Source organism: Diabrotica virgifera, chromosome 1 (assembly GCF_917563875.1).
Source record: "Diabrotica virgifera virgifera chromosome 1, PGI_DIABVI_V3a".
NCBI lineage: Eukaryota > Metazoa > Arthropoda > Insecta > Coleoptera > Chrysomelidae > Diabrotica > Diabrotica virgifera.
The window spans coordinates 190,368,622-190,385,392 of record NC_065443.1 but is presented as its reverse complement, the minus strand read 5'-3'; the positions used below and the strand labels follow the sequence as shown (position 1 = coordinate 190,385,392).

General features: G+C 32.7%; 2 protein-coding genes across 2 annotated transcripts in view; both read left to right on the top strand.

The window, feature by feature from the left end:
* The window catches only part of LOC114329229 (uncharacterized), a 1,335,969-nt gene that overhangs the window by 349,165 nt on the left and 970,033 nt on the right, over positions 1 to 16,771 (top strand). The window lies entirely within an intron of this gene.
* On the top strand, positions 10,363 to 11,043 carry LOC126892281 (uncharacterized). Its single transcript, XM_050661784.1, has one exon. It carries the CDS (start codon positions 10,363 to 10,365, stop codon positions 11,041 to 11,043), a length of 681 nt encoding a protein of 226 aa, XP_050517741.1.

Here is a 16,771-nt window from a genome sequence, read left to right as displayed (position 1 = left end):
ACTTGTCGTTCACCGTGATAATAATCTTTAGCGAACTAGTTCCTTTTCACAAAAGTGAATAAATAGGCTATTGATTATATTCAAAATAAGATAGCTAAAAGGAACTACAACGTTAACGGGGTTTTATTATTTCGTATGGTCAATGGACATCTATATATGAAAAAACCGGGGAGTGCTACCATTTAAAGGGGTGCGTTTTTGAGAAATGGGTGAATTAGTCCCTGGGCACAGGTTACATTAGGGTGAGTTCTATGCACTTTTGGTCCAAACATATCTACATAAAAATTGTTCCTCGTTAAATTTACTATCCAAATATCAGTTTTTAAAGTCAATGATACTTTTTTTTACAAAAATATATTCAAAAGAAAAAGCACAAAGAAACCCAAAAGAAAGAAATTTTGTTTGATGTCCCATAACTTTTGTCCACGAGGATATAGGTATAGACATTACTTTATTTGAAAAATAATCTACATATTTCTTCGTTACAATGTTGTATAGTAAAAGTAATTAGAATTTATAGTTTTCGAAATATGATTTTTCAAAGTTCGCCACTCACAGCAATTTTGGGCAATTTTCCTTGTTATTTTGCAAATATTGTTCTGTAACTTTTTTCTACAACTGTCAAAGTCGTGTTCGTTTTTTGGAGTTCGTCCCAAAGAATTATTAATTTTGGCAGTTTTTTGGTACATTCCGGCCTTGTTTCCACGTGCAGAGTTTTATCAATAGTTTCTGTTTTGTGGTACTTTGCGGAAAACTAGAGTTTTGAAGACAGATTTGCTGTACAGAAAATGTCAGGTAACGGGGGCGGTCCTGGTCCGCCCTCGGTTAATTTAAATACTAATATTCAAATAATTAATAATGATAATCAAATTAAGGTTTCTTCAATGGATACAGCATCCTCAGGTTTCGAAAAATATGACTTTGATAATAAATATCAACCAACGGATGCAGGTCCGTATCAGGTATTTTTGGAACATACCGATAAGAATCTTGGTCGTCTTTTTCCTATCAGAATTGGCTTTTATTTACAACAAGTAATTGAATTTAGAAATGATGTTATTGATATTCATTCTGTAGGTTTAAAACGTGTTAAGGTAATTTTTAGAACATACAAAATCGCTAATTTATTAATTAATCACGAAATACTAACAAAAAATAAGTTGATTGCTTATATTCCAAAATTTTTCACGCATAAACGAGGCATAATACGTGGAGTTGATACCTTTTTTACTGAAGAATACTTGAAAAAAGCAATTAATTCTATAGTTCCAGTGGCGGAAGTGCGAAGAATGAAACGAAAAATTATAAACCCTGAAACCAAACAAGAAGAATTTGTCAATAGACAATTGGTAGTAATAAATTTTAAAGGTAATAAAATTCCGTCCTTTATTAATATAAATATGGTTAATTTCCCTGTAGAACCATACATCCATCCAGTTGTCCAATGTGGAAAATGTTTACGTTACGGACACAATATCGTTCAATGTAAAGGCAAATCTCGTTGTTCTCGATGTGCAAATGAGCATTCTTCCGCTGAATGTAATTCCGAGTTGCAAATGTGCGTTCACTGTAAATCTTCTGATCATCCTTCAATTTCAAGAGATTGCCCAATGTACAAAAAACAACACGACATAAAAAAAAGTAATGGCTTTCGAAAATAAAAGTTTTAAGGATGCCGAATTATCGATTAACAATCCAGCTTATGCCAAAATTAATACCAACAATAGGTTTGATATATTAAATAATCTTGAAAATTTTCCTGATTTAGCACCAGCAAACAAAACAATTTATTATTCTCCTTTAAATAAACCAAAATCAAATTCAACCGCATTAGAATCAAAAACAATTAAAAGGCGAAGAACTGACACTTCTTCTCAGATTCCAAGCACTAGTAATTCAGATTTAGAAAATTCCCATCAAAAAAGACAAATTTCTCTTCCTCCATATACACCCGCTCCACAACAGAATAATTTCATGTTTTGTCGAGATAAACTTATCTCACAGATATATTCATTAATTACAAATATAATTAATAATCAAGGAAAATTTGAATTAAATAAAATCAGGGACAATATCATTACAATATTCGATAATAATGAAGATAATTTAGAATCCATTCTCACAGATAGTGAAAATGGCTACTAAAAATATTACAGAAAAACTAACTATATTACAATGGAATTGTAGATCCATTTATAGTAACAAAGGCAGTCTTATGCATCATATTAACAACTACCATACAGATATAATAGTTCTATCAGAAATATGGCTCACATCCGGTCATCATTTTAGACTTAACGGATATAACTTTATCAATAAATGTCGTGAAGATGGTTACGGTGGCGTAGGTATTTTCATCAGACAGGGAATAGATTACCAAGAATCCGAAATTAATAATAATTTCGATGACAGTATAGAAGCAGGCGCAGTTTTTTTGAACAAAATTAATCTCTCATTAGTATCAATCTATAGATCATCAGATGTTAGAATAGAAATAAATGACTGGATCAACCTATTCCTTCAGTTTAATATTGCAAAAACTATTTTTCTGGGAGATTTTAATGCTCACCACGGTATGTGGGGGCCAATTGCAGACGACAGAAATGGTAGAATATTAGTGGAGGCCATGGATTATTGTGAAATAATTACATTAAATGACGGAACACCAACAAGAATATCCCCAACTAGTAATCATTCAGCCGTTGACTTAACTCTAACATCTCCCCTTTTAGCCGACCGTATAGCTTGGTCAGTAGATTCAGATTCATTAGGTTCAGATCACTACCCAATCAATATAGAAATTCAAATCAATCCCTCCTCCTTTGTCATCAACCCATCAACAAAATGGAATGACTCTCGTGCTGACTGGTCTGTTTTTGGAAATATTTTTGAATTAGAAATTAGTAAGCTCAATAATTTAGATAGGAATTCAACTTCGGTAGACAAAATCGAATTTTTCCTCAATGCAATCACGGTCGCAGCATCAAAATCTATGCCTATTAAGAAATCTTTCACACCTTCTGTACCAAGACCTTATTGGTGGGATGAGGAATGTTCTGCGATTGTTAAAAAACGAAAAGAAGCTCTCAGCGAGTTTAAAAAACAAGGTAATTTTATCAATTATCTACAATATCAAGACATTTCTGCTAATGTCAAACGTACGTTCAAACTTAAACAAAAAAACAGTTGGAAAATGTTTTTGAATAAATTAAATAAAAACACTCCTCTGACTAAGATATGGAACACTGTAAGATCTATTTGCAATAAACACCATCAAAAAAGAAAACCACAATTAGACGAAAGCCTTATTCAAAAAATTCTTGATACATTGGCTCCTTCATCTGCTGCAGGTCCAATTTTTAACGACAACATTAATCAATTTCACTTCCATCAAGACTCAGACACCTTCTCAAAAAATTTTAGCTTTTCGGAATTAGAATTAGCCTTAAAAAAATCAAAAAATACTGCACCTGGACTTGACGGGTTTACTTATACGATAATAAATAAATTGCCTGAAAGTGGTAAACTTCTTCTCTTAGAAATTTTTAATGATTGGTGGTTGAAACAAAAGTATTCAGATAGTCTTAAAAATATAATTGTGTGTCTTCTAGCGAAACCTAAGAAACCACCTGACTTACCTTCGTCCTACCGACCTATTTCATTGTTATCGTGTATTACAAAAACTTTCGAAAGGCTTATAAAATTTAGACTCGAACATTTTGTCGAAAACAGATCAATTTTACCAAAAAATCAGTATGGATTTCGTAGAGGTATAGGCACAATTGATGCAATCTCCCATTTAGTTACAGATGCTCAATTGTGTCTATCAAAAAATAATTACATGTTGTGTCTTTTTGTGGACCTTAAAGGGGCTTATGATGTGGTAGATTTGGAAATATTATATTCAAAAATGGTAACGTTTGGCATCAATAAAAGAGTCTCTATAAATATTTTAAATTTGTTTGCTAATAGAAAAGTATTTTTGCGAGATAGTCATAACGTTTTACATGGTCCAAGAGTACTTTACAACGGGCTTCCGCAAGGCTCTATTTTAAGTCCCCTTTTGTTTAACTTATACACTGCAGACTTGCATGATTTGATGAGCGATGGCATACAAATTATTCAATACGCGGACGATTTATGCATGTATGTCACCCATAATACCTACGATCGCTGCATGATAGACTTAAGACGTACTTTTGACAGGTTACAAAACTGGTTCGACGATATGGGTTTTAGTGTTTCACCAGAAAAGACAGCTGTGATGTGTTTCACAAGGCACAGATATCAGTTAGTCGATAATTTCTCTATAGGTAAATACACTATTCCTATCGTAAAAGAATATAAATATTTAGGTATAATTATAGATAGTAAACTTCTATGGACCAGTCACATTAAGTATGTCAAACAAAGATGTGAAAAGGGAATTAATCTTCTGCGCTTCCTCTCCAAACAGAGCTGGGGCGCGGATCAACAAATTTCCTTAATGTTCTACAAGTCTTATATTCGCTCGATTTTGGATTATGGGTGTACTCTCTATGGTTCTACCTCCAATACGAACCAACTTACCCTTGATCGAATACAATATAGAGCTCTGAAAATATGTTTGGGAGCAATGGCATCTTCACCAAATCATGCCATTCTGGCAGAGTCTCAAGAACTTCCTCTTAGTTTTCGAAGACAGTTTTTAGCAAATAAAAGTCTATTAAAATATAGATGTTACAACAGTGATTTGATCGCAAAAATTAACTTTCTTGTAATTGAGAATTTGACAAATCATTATTGGAAAAAGAAAAACTCTCCTCCTTTGGCAGATGCATTTATTGATACAAACTTATTTCAAAATGATATTGTTAAACTTAATAAAATACCATTGTATGCACACAGTTTCGATTCTATAATTGACAAACCTATCACCATATTCCCTCGGTATTCAGATTGTAATATCTTAAACCAAGCCATGATAAAATCCATTGTAAATGGTCTCGGGTCGAACTTAACTAAAATATATACAGATGGGTCAAAAACGCAGCTAAACACAGGTTCGGCATTTTTTGTTTCAAACATAAATCATATTGAAAAGTACAGAATCTCAAATTATTGTTCCATTTTTACCGCCGAGTCCTTTGCTATTGAAAAGGCACTAAAATGGTGTGCAACTCAAACATGCACGAATGTGGCAATAATTTCAGACTCAAAATCAGCATTACAAGCTATTAGCGGTCACCCAATAAACCAATTCCGAAATGCCTTAATTTTGAACATTAAAAAATTAATTATGGATCTTAAACAAAATAATGTAACTGTTTCGTTTATTTGGACGAAAGGACATTGCGGAGTCGAAGGTAATGAAATTGCGGATATAGCCGCAAAAAGTAGTCACAGTTGCCACCATATGGACAACGTATTTAATTTAAAAGATTTGAATAATGCTCTCCAACCTAATATCAGAAGGAAATGGGAAACTGATTACAAAAGAATTGCAAATAAATCTACAAACCCTTATTTCAGAATTCACCCTACACTTCCAAAAGACATTCCTCATTTCACCTTTAATTATAATAGAGCACAAATGTCAGTATTGACTCGTTTAAAATTGAATCATGCTCGCTTTCCATCTCACTTATATAAAATTGGAATACTTAACTCTCCTGTCTGTAGTTGTAACAATGTATCCATTGGTGATCTAAATCATATATTTCTAGAATGTTCTCTGAACTCTCAATCTTCTTCAATTCTGTATCAAGAACTAATTCATCACGAGTGTCCATTGCCACTAAATATTACAGCTCTCCTTTCTTCCCCAGATAAAGCGGTACTAGATTCCATCATTAATTTTATCAGAAATTCAAAAATAGCGGTATAGTTTAGAAATAGACAATATGAAATCATTTAATGTAATTAAGAATTTACATGTTTTGTGGCAAATAGATTTTGTCTGATGCCAGGATCTCTCACACACACACACACACACAACTTTTTTCTACGTAACTTTAGGTATATGCAATGACACACGTAATAGGAATAGAAATCAATTTCCTTTAAAATGGTCTACTGTATAACGTTGTACGACTTTATTTAAATAGATTATGGTTTTTCAAAATTTAATACTTTTAACGATTTTTTATAATATAATATAAAAATAAAATAATATTATTATAATAATATATTATGTGTATATTATATAACATTATATTATATATAGTATGTATATATAATATTATATTATATTATATATTATAAAATACCTAATATAAAAAATAATATTTTTTATATTTTTTACGATTATTTTTGAAATTTCTCATTATAACTTTTTGTTTTCTTGTACATGAATATACTATATATTGCTCAATAAAGAGGGCTTACTTTCTGTTCTTTAAAATGGTGTATCATCTATATGTGAGTGAGTGATTCTTAGATATTTTTTTACCTGTATTATTTAAAATTATTTCTTTTACAAAAATTACATAAACATTAGTCTTAGAAAACATCACTTTAGTTAAAATTATTTAACCGTTGACATTTAAAAAATTTTCAAAATCAAAGTCCATCTCTTCGTTAGCATTAGCTTCAATATCTTCCTCTGACACATCAGTTATCTTAGAGTTCCCACAATTAGTACCCATGCACATGCACCCTTTGCAGAATATTGAACAACTAATTCCTATCTTTCACAACCGCAGTTTTTTGTACATCCTTTGGTACATTTACAGGCTATTTTTTCAAGCAAAGCTTGTGGTGCAGGAGCTCTGACAGTAAATATTGGAATTAATCCATATTTTGAAGTTTACCTGACCGAGTAAGTGGATCCAACGTATTACCTATAAAAAATAAGATTCAATCATAACACACAATCACATAAAAAAGTTATAATGAGGAATTTAAAAAATAATCCTAAAATCAAAAATCGTTTCAAGTACTTATTACATTTTGAAAAAACATATCTTATTCAAAAATAGTCCTAGAATTTTTTATAATACACCATTTTAAAGTAAACAGGATAAGCTTTTTTTTTATTATATAATATATACCTAAATGTAGAAAAAAAAGTTATAATGAGAAATTTAAAAAATAATCGTAAAAAATATTAAAACTCGTTAAAAGTATAAAGTCTTAAAAAAGGTAACATATTTAAAAAAGTCGTATAACATTATACAGTAGAACATTTTAAAGGTAATTGATTTCTATTCCTCTTACATGTACCATTGCATATGCCTAAAGTTAACAATATTTGCGAAATAACAAGGAAAATTGCCCAAAATTGCTGTGTGTCGAACTTTGAAAAATCATATTTTGAAAACTGTAAATGCTAATTACCTCTAGTAAACATCATTTTAAAGATAAAATATGTAAGTTTTTTTTCTGTGAAGCAATGTCTATACCTATATCCCCGTGGACAAAAGTTATGGGAGAAAAAATAAAATTTCTTTCTTGTGGGTTTCTTTGTGCTTTTTCTTTTGAATATATTTTTGTAAAAAATAGTACCTTTGACTTTAAAAAGTTATATTTACATAGAAAATTTAACCAGGAACAATTTTTATGTAGACGTGTTTGTACCAAAAGTGCATAGAACTCACCCTAATGTAACCTGTGCCCAGGGACTAATTTACCCATTTCTCAAAAACGCACCCCTTTAAATGGTAGCACTCCGCGGTTTTTTCATATATAGAGATTTTTTGACCATATGAAATAATAAAACCCCGTTAACGTTGTAGTTCCTTTCTATAGTACATAATCAATAGCCTAAAAAATAAACTGAAACTAAAGATGATTTAGATTTGATTACAGCACAGGGCATCTACTATGTGCTTATACGTATTTTAGTTTTAAGTAAATCTCATCGGAGCACCTCTGTGGAAGCACTGAATTGGAATCAAATCTTTCCGATCTTTTCGGGGTAACCAAAGATGCTTCTAGCACCATCTATAAATGACAAGAGGCGGAATAAACGAGGCGGAAAATTAAAATTGGGAAAATTGTCCTCTGATACCTTTTAAGATGTAAATATAAAGCAAAACAGAGTGATGAATTAGTTGACAAGGGAATCTAAAATTGCATTCACAAATTTTCGTTCACCGTGACAATAATCTAATTACCCGAAAAGATGGGGAAGATTTAATTCCAGTTCAGTGCTTGCACAGAGGTGTTCTGATAGGATTTATTTAAAATTGAAATACTTATAAGCACATAGTGGATGCCCTCTGCTGTAATCAAATCTAAATCATCTTTACTTTCAGCTTATTTTTATTCACTTGTCTGGGTATAAAGGAACTAGTTCGCCAAAGATTATTGTCACGGTTAACGAAAAGTCGTGAATGCAATTTTAGATTCCCTTGTCGACTGATTCACCACTCTGTTTTGCTTTATATTTTTACATCTTAAAAGGCATCAGAGGACAATAATCCGAATCTTAGTTTTCCGTCTCTTTTAACTTGTCATTCAGAGATGGTACTAGAAGCAACTTTGGTAAATATTTTTATAATTACCCCGAAAAGATTTGATTCTAGTTCAGTTGTTCAACAGAGGTGCTGTAATGCATAGGCGTAACCAGGGGGGTTTTGGGGGTTATAACCCCCCCCCCGCATTGGGATGTACTTTGAGCTCTATACGCTTAACATCATAGCCCTCAGAGACCTTCCAGTAGTTGTAACCCCCCCCCCCTTAGGATCATCCTGGTTACGCCTATGCTGTGATGAGATTTATTTAAAATCGAAATATAGCATCCATAGTATATGATCTGTGCTGTAATCATATCTGAATGATCTTTACTTTCAGTTCTGTCCTCTGATACCTTTTAAGATGTAAATATAAAGCAAAACAGAGTGATGAATTAGTTGACAAGGGAATCTAAAATTGCATTCACGAATTTTTGTTCACCGTGACAATAATCTAATTACCCGAAAAGATGGGGAAGATTTGATTTCCGGTTCAGTGCTTCAACAGAGGTGCTCTGATGAGATTTATTTAAAATCGAAATATAGCATCCATAGTATATGCTTTGTGCTGTAATCATATCTGAATGATCTTTACTTTTAGTTATTTATTCTGTCCTCTGATACCTTTTAAGATGTAAATATAAAGCAAAACAGAGTGATGAATTAGTTGACAAGGGAATTTAAAATTGCATTCACGAATTTTCGTTCACCGTGACAATAATCTAATTAACCGAAAAGATGGGGAAGATTTGATTTCCGGTTCAGTGCTTCAACAGAGGTGAAACATTAAAAGGGTAAACCCTGTAGTTGGCTGTATACCTTTGTTAAGACAACGTAGAATGAAGTAAACACTTCTGTTGTATATAGGTATATTATAAATTTATTAAAAAATTTTAAAATTCATCCACAAGGGAGTGGTTGTACAAAACGTTTTCGGTCAAACTGACCATCCTCAGTGTAAACGTCCAGTGTACAAGTAATTGAAACTAGCCACTTGAATAGGTGTAAAACCTCAAAATAACATTATTGCTACATTATGAGCTGTATAGTAATCGACAATAAGTCGATGTCTTAAGATTAAAAATGTATCACATGTGGATGTATGTCATCCTTGCTCGGAATTAGCACAAGGTTGTGATCAGGTGAGAGGTTAACAACCAACTGTTAAGAGTTGGTTGTTAACCTCTCACCTGATCACAACCTTGTGCTAATTCCGAGCAAGGATGACATACATCCACATGTGATACATTTTTAATCTTAAGACATCGACTTATTGTCGATTACTATACAGCTCATAATGTAGCAATAATGTTATTTTGAGGTTTTACACCTATTCAAGTGGCTAGTTTCAATTACTTGTACACTGGACGTTTACACTGAGGATGGTCAGTTTGACCGAAAACGTTTTGTACAACCACTCCCTTGTGGATGAATTTTAAAATTTTTTAATAAATTTATAATATACCTATATACAACAGAAGTGTTTACTTCATTCTACGTTGTCAACAGAGGTGCTCTGATGAGATTTATTTAAAATCAAAATATAGCATCCATAGTATATGCTCTGTGCTGTAATCATATCTGAATGATCTTTACTTTTACTTATTTATTCTGTCCTCTGATACCTTTTAAGATGTAAATATAAACCAAAACAGAGTGATGAATTAGTTGACAAGGGAATCTAAAATTGTATTCACGAATTTTCGTTCACCGTGACTGTTATGTTCGTGTAAAACTCCCTTAACCATGAATGTAGGTTGGTACTACTGTCATCTGAACGACAGCTGTCATATACTTAATAATGCGATAGAAAATGGAAACCATGTGCATAATTCTTTAAAATAAAGTATTTTACATCGAGTATTATTTCATTACAAATGCTTACGTCCTTTAAGTACAAAGGACTTGACATTTGGCGACGAGGATAATGGATACAAATATTACAGACACTACATCAACTACAACGCTTCCTACTACAGCCTGTACAAACACGAGTTCCTCGACTACAACTGCGATAGTTGCACCTGCTACAGCTCCAGTAATGTCTACACAAGTTTCTACATTCCAGTTTTCCGTTGAACCTTTTAACCAGACAGCTACAAAATGGTCCAGGTGGGTAAAACGGCTGGAAGGAGCATACAAAGTTTTTAAAATTCCAGAGGAAATGAAATTGCCCTATTTACTACATTACATGGGGTCGGAAGCATACGATACACTGTGTGATAAACTAGCTCCAGAGGTCCCTGAAGACAAGTCATATGAGGATACAGTTAAGTTAATGGATAATTTTTACAACCCTGCACCACTTGAAATTGCTGAAATATTTAGGTTTCAATCAAAAAGACAGGCAGAAGGCGAAAGTATACAAGAATACCTACATTCTCTACAGAAACTTACCATAAACTGCAACTTTTCCACATATTTAAAAAGTGCTATACGAAATCAGTTTTTTTTTGGTTTACAGTCAAAGAGGATTCAAGCCAGACTATTAGAAACAAAGGGATTGGACTTGGACCGAGCCGTAGAAATTGCAGCAAGCATGGAAACTTCAGAAAAGGATAGTAATCAATTTTCTCACAACAATAATTACAATCTGATGTTATTATGAGAGGACAAAGAGTAGTTATACCTACTAAATTTAGAAATAAAATTTTGACAGAATTACATACTGCACATTGTGGAATAGTTAGAATGAAATCTTTAGCTCATAGTTATTGCTGGTGGCCTCACATAGACCAGGATATTGAGTCACTTTGTAAAAATTGTTTAGAGTGCAATAAGCACAAGAACAACCCAATTAAAGATAATTCTCATATATGGGAGCCACCAAAATTTTGTTTTGAATGAGTGCATGCTGATTACGCTGGACCTTTCAATGGAGGTTATTATTTTATATTAGTAAATTCCTTCAGTAAATGGCCTAAAATTCATTTTACAAAAAATACTACTACAAAAACTACTATTGAAATTTGCCGAAAAATTTTTACAACTTTTGGTATTCCTAAAGTTTTTGTTACAGACAATGGTAGACAATTTGACTCTTATGAGTTTAGAACTTTTATGAAAGATAATGGAATTACACAAAAATTTACTGCACCCTACCATCCTGCAACTAATGGACAGGGAGAGAGATATGTCCAAATACTGAAAAAATGTTTAAGGGCTATGCGAAGTGAGGGAAATGACAGGGAGTTTGAATTATGTAAGCTACTTATGCAATACCGCAGAAGCCCACATACAGTTACAGGTAAAAGTCCCTCAGAACTTATGTTAGGAAGACAAATAAGGAATAGATTAGATTTACTTAAACCTTCGTGTAGTGTTAGAGTTACCTATACTGATATGAGTCTAAGAAACTTTGATATAGGAACTAGGGTTTCCGTGAGGGATTATTTTCATTCTAAATGGCAATTTGGCATTATTGTACTCAGATTAGGGTTATTGCATTATTTAATTCAGTTAGATGATGGTAGAACATGGAAACGTCATGTAGACCAAATACGGCAAATTGGGGAATATACTCCATCTCAAAATAATCCGACATGTTACATTCCGGATACCATTACTCACAATTTGATTCCGAGGGAGGCATCAATTCCAGAGCACAGTGTCTCACCACGACCTACCGAAGTGATTACTGATGAATCCGAAATTTCAAACAATATGGAAAGTCCGAATAGTGTACCTGGGGCTCAAACTGAAACTGAGGAACCCATTTTAAGGCGTTCCACTAGAGTAAGAAAACCTGTTACCAGACTGAATTTGTAAGTACTTTTACTTCTAGTTAACTTTTGTAATTCATGGTCAAGGGAGGAGGTGTTATTTTCGTGTAAAACTCCCTTAACCATGAATGTAGGTTGGTACTACTGTCATCTGAACGACAGCTGTCATATACTTAATAATGCGATAGAAAATGGAAACCATGTGCATAATTATTTAATATAAAGTATTTTACATCGAGTATTATTTCATTACAAATACTTACGTCCTTTAAGTACAAAGGACTTGACAGTGACAATAATCTAATTAACCGAAAAGATGGGGAAGATTTGATTTCCGGTTCAGAGCTTCAACAGAGGTGCTCTGAGGAGATTTATTTAAAATCGAAATATAGCATCCATAGTATATGCTCTGTGCTGTAATCATATTTGAATGATCTTTACTTTTAGTTATTTATTCTGTCCTCTGATACCTTTTAAGATGTAAATATAAAGCAAAACAGAGTGATGAATTAGTTGACAAGGGAATCTAAAATTGCATTCACGAATTTTGGTTCACCGTGACAATAATCTAATTACCCGAAAAGATGGGGAATATTTGATTCCAGTTCAGTGCTTCCACAAATGTGCTCTGATGAGATTTATTTAAAATCGAAATACTTATAAGCACATAGTAGATGCCCTCTGCTGTAATCAAATCTAAATCATCTTTACTTTCAGCTTATTTTTATTCACTTGCCTGGGTATAAAGGAAATAGTTCGCTTAAGATTATTGTCACGGTGAACGAAAAGTCGTGAATGCAATTTTAGATTCCCTTGTCGACTGATTCACCACTCTGTTTTGCTTTATATTTACATCTTAAAAGGCATCAGAGGACAATAATCCGAATCTTAGTTTTCCGCCTTTTTTAACTTGTTATTGAGAGATGGTACTAGAAGCATTTTTGGTAAATATTTTTATAATTACCCCGAAAAGATGGGAAAGATTTGATTCCAGTTCACTGCTTCAACAGAGGTGCTCTGATGAGATTTATTTAAAATCAAAATATAGCATCCAAAGCGGATGCTCTGTACTGTAATCATATCTGAATGATCTTTACTTTCAGTTATTTATTCTCTTTTTAATTTTATACAGACCTTCCCATTGTCTTAGTAATTTAGGAAACAAGCCTCGACGATGTGGATTATAAAGCCAGACAAGAATACCTAATTCAAAGCTTTCATTCTTGTATCGAGCTTCATATTGATCTTTCATTCTGTCACTGGCTATCTGGATGTGTTGTCGGCAAGTTCATGAATGTTGCTCATTCTTAACTTCAGGCGGGCGACATATTCTTTGCTTGCAACATGTTCTTCGAAAGGTCTGCATTCAAACCAAAAGATAAAAGAGATTGGAAAGAAGACAATAACTACCAAAAAATTATTGGTTATATTAACAGCTCTTCTTCTTCTTTCAGTACCTTGTCCGATTATCGAACGTTGGCGATCATATTGGCAATAATAACTTTGTTTACGGCAGCTCTAAACAGATTAGCGGTGGTCTCTTGATACCACTTCCGGAGATTTCAGAGCCAGGATGTTCTTCTTCGGCCTGGGCCTCCTATTCCGGCGATCTTGCCCTTTATTTTGAGTAGTGTTGCCCAAAATCGGTCTTGGTCTTGCAGTCTTGGTCTTGTTCTTCCGTTTTCGCAAGACCAAGACCAAGACCGCCTAATTTTAGCAAGACCAAGACCAAGACTTACCGTGCAAGACTTGAGCAAGAACAAGACTAAGCCTGCGAGACTCTTGCGTCTTGCAGTTAGAACTGAGGGTCGTTTTAGGGAGTATATAAGTTCGGCTATATTCTTAGATACTCTATGAGAAACAAAAAAAATTGTAACAAAAATTTTGAAAATTGGACTTATGCGCATTACGAACAATACCATAAACATACATAGCGAATCAAAATGTGCATTAAAAGAACACTCGACACATTTGGCATGCACTCAGAGGCCATTATTATAATGTAAAACGACTTCTTTGCTCTGAAATTAATTGTCCTGGGTTTGAGAATAGTCGTCTTCTAATCATATTCATATAACACAACATTCCTGCGTTGCGACGCCTATAGTAATATCGAATATCGTTTCCAAACTTTCTAAAAATATGCCACCTTAGCACTTATATAAATTTACATAAATAATGTTTTTCATTATTAGTTTTCTTGGAATCTAAACAATGGAAATCTTGTCAGTATACATTATTATAGTAAGACTATTATGTATTGTTTCTGCTGAGTGTGTCCTGTGTTATGAGGTCACTCGGCTAAACAAAATTTGCCGAAACAGCGCGGCTATTTATTTATAAGTATCATAACCAGACAAAAGTATAGAGATAATGCCGGATATCGTGTAAACGTAATACCGAAATATTATTTTAACGATATATACTTCTCCAAGAAATTAACGCACAACCTTAAAAACGGGTCATTTTTAATGTCACAAATTTCCTAAACCTGTTGTCCTATTTAAGTGATTTTTTTTAATATTTCGTCTTATTCTTTATAGTAATATTCGTAGTAATAATAGATATTGTTGCTAGACAGGTCAATTATTGTCAGTGTATACCGGGTGTACCAATCAAACTGTGTTTTTTCTCACTGTGGAATATTCTAACATTATGCTAACTTATTATTCTAGCATGTAATAGCATACTGAAATTAAAGCCCAACTATAGCCTCATATTTTCTTAACATTATGTTTTTATTCATTCACTTATATTGGATAATAAAAAAGTTAGTACTTTTTTAACGAGCCATATTTTTCATCAATACAGAATGATTTTAAATAAGTATGGCAACCTTTAATGGGTAATTCTGCACGAAAAAGTAATGACAGTTTGCTTCATAAAAGTTTACTTTATAAATGCTTTCTTTACCAAATAGAGGAGTTGAAATTTTTCTTACAAACTGACGATTTATTTATTGCTCTAAAGCCGGTTGAGATATGCAAATGAAATTTTGTGGGTTTTAAGAGGTAGTTTTAACTTTAGTTAGTTAGAACATAGGCAGGGATCACTTAGATCGTGGGTTCAAACCCCACCCGTTGTCAGTTGTTTAGATATTTATTAATTTGGCTAGTCTTTACTATGGCTATGATATTCAAGCTTAAAATGTACCTCTCTGTTACGTTGTTCTAAGATATGCAATAGGCTAATGAGCAACTGCGAGACTTGCAAGACTCTTGCTGCAAGACCAAAACCAAGACCAAGACCGGGAGCGTAATACCAGAACCTAGACCAAGACCAGGTGTACTGGCGCAAGACCAAGACTAAGATTGTCTAAGTCTCGTCTTGGTCTTGCAATTGGGCAACACTAATTGTGAGATGTGTAGCAGGTTATACCTCTCTGGATGTCTCATTACAGCTCACTATTTTAAAATAATTTTTTTGAAAAAGATTTCTCGAGTGGAAATCGATACGTCAAATAACAATTATAAAATGTAATCTTCATTACAATCAATTGTCGCTTAATTTAATATAAATGTTAATATTTCCTAAATGTATACAGGGTGGTTTATCTTATTCGCCTCGGTCTCTGTACGGAAAACGACTTGATATTTTAAAAAAATTTCTTCACAAGGATATACACGGGCTTTAATACTACAATCTAAAAATAATGTGAATTATACAGGGTGCTCCAGAAAAGGGTGGTATATCAAAGTTATATTTTTTCTTATGGAATGCACTATATCTGATGACATTATTGAATTGACCTTAAAAAATAAGCTATACTTTCACAAGGGTTCCCTATACCTAAATACAGGGTGTTTTGATTTATTTCGATTTTTATAAAAATGTAGAGTTTTAGAAAAAGATAAATATCTACGAATCTAAGAAGCAATAACAAATTCTTTCTTGGATCTTAATAACAGGCTATTTAGCATACTTAAACAGATGCTTATTGCAACAAAATTTCTTACAGGGTGGTCAAAAAATGAGATTGTTCCATTAACAAATTCAAGCTGTAATAACTTACTTATTTTAAATGGAACACCCTGTATCTTACTGGTCTATCGCGTAAAAAATTTACTTAGCTTTCAATTTGTATTAGAGTTTCCTATACGTATCTTTTTACAGGGTGGTCAAAATATTAGATTGTTCTATTAACAAATTCAAGCTGTAATAACTTACTTATTTTAAATGGAACACCCTGTATCTTACTAGTCTATCGCGTATAAAATTTACTTAGCTTTCAATTCTTATTAGGGTTTCCTATACCTATCTCCCTTCATTTTTTAAATATTTAAAGATTTCCCAATTTGTACGCTTTAAAAATTAGAATTAAGTACCTATGTCGTGGTTATGTACAACACATCACCAACACCGGCAATATACTTAAATATCCTAGTCAAGATAGTTTCATTAATAACACATTTTTATCATTTAATCACACATAGTGTTCTTATTTTAAATGACATACTCGATATTCTATTCTTTATAATGGAAGATATTTAAAATCTCTTCAATTCCATGTAAACATTTTCAATACACATGTTACTCTGTAAATATAAATTCCCATGTTATTCTGTAAATACCCATTTTTACATATTTTTGTACAATAGGCTCGTTTTCGTCAAA

Coding starts and splice junctions, on each gene's coding strand:
- LOC126892281 (XM_050661784.1), top strand. CDS start 10,363: ATGGATACAAATATTACAGACACTACATCAACTACAACGCTTCCTACT.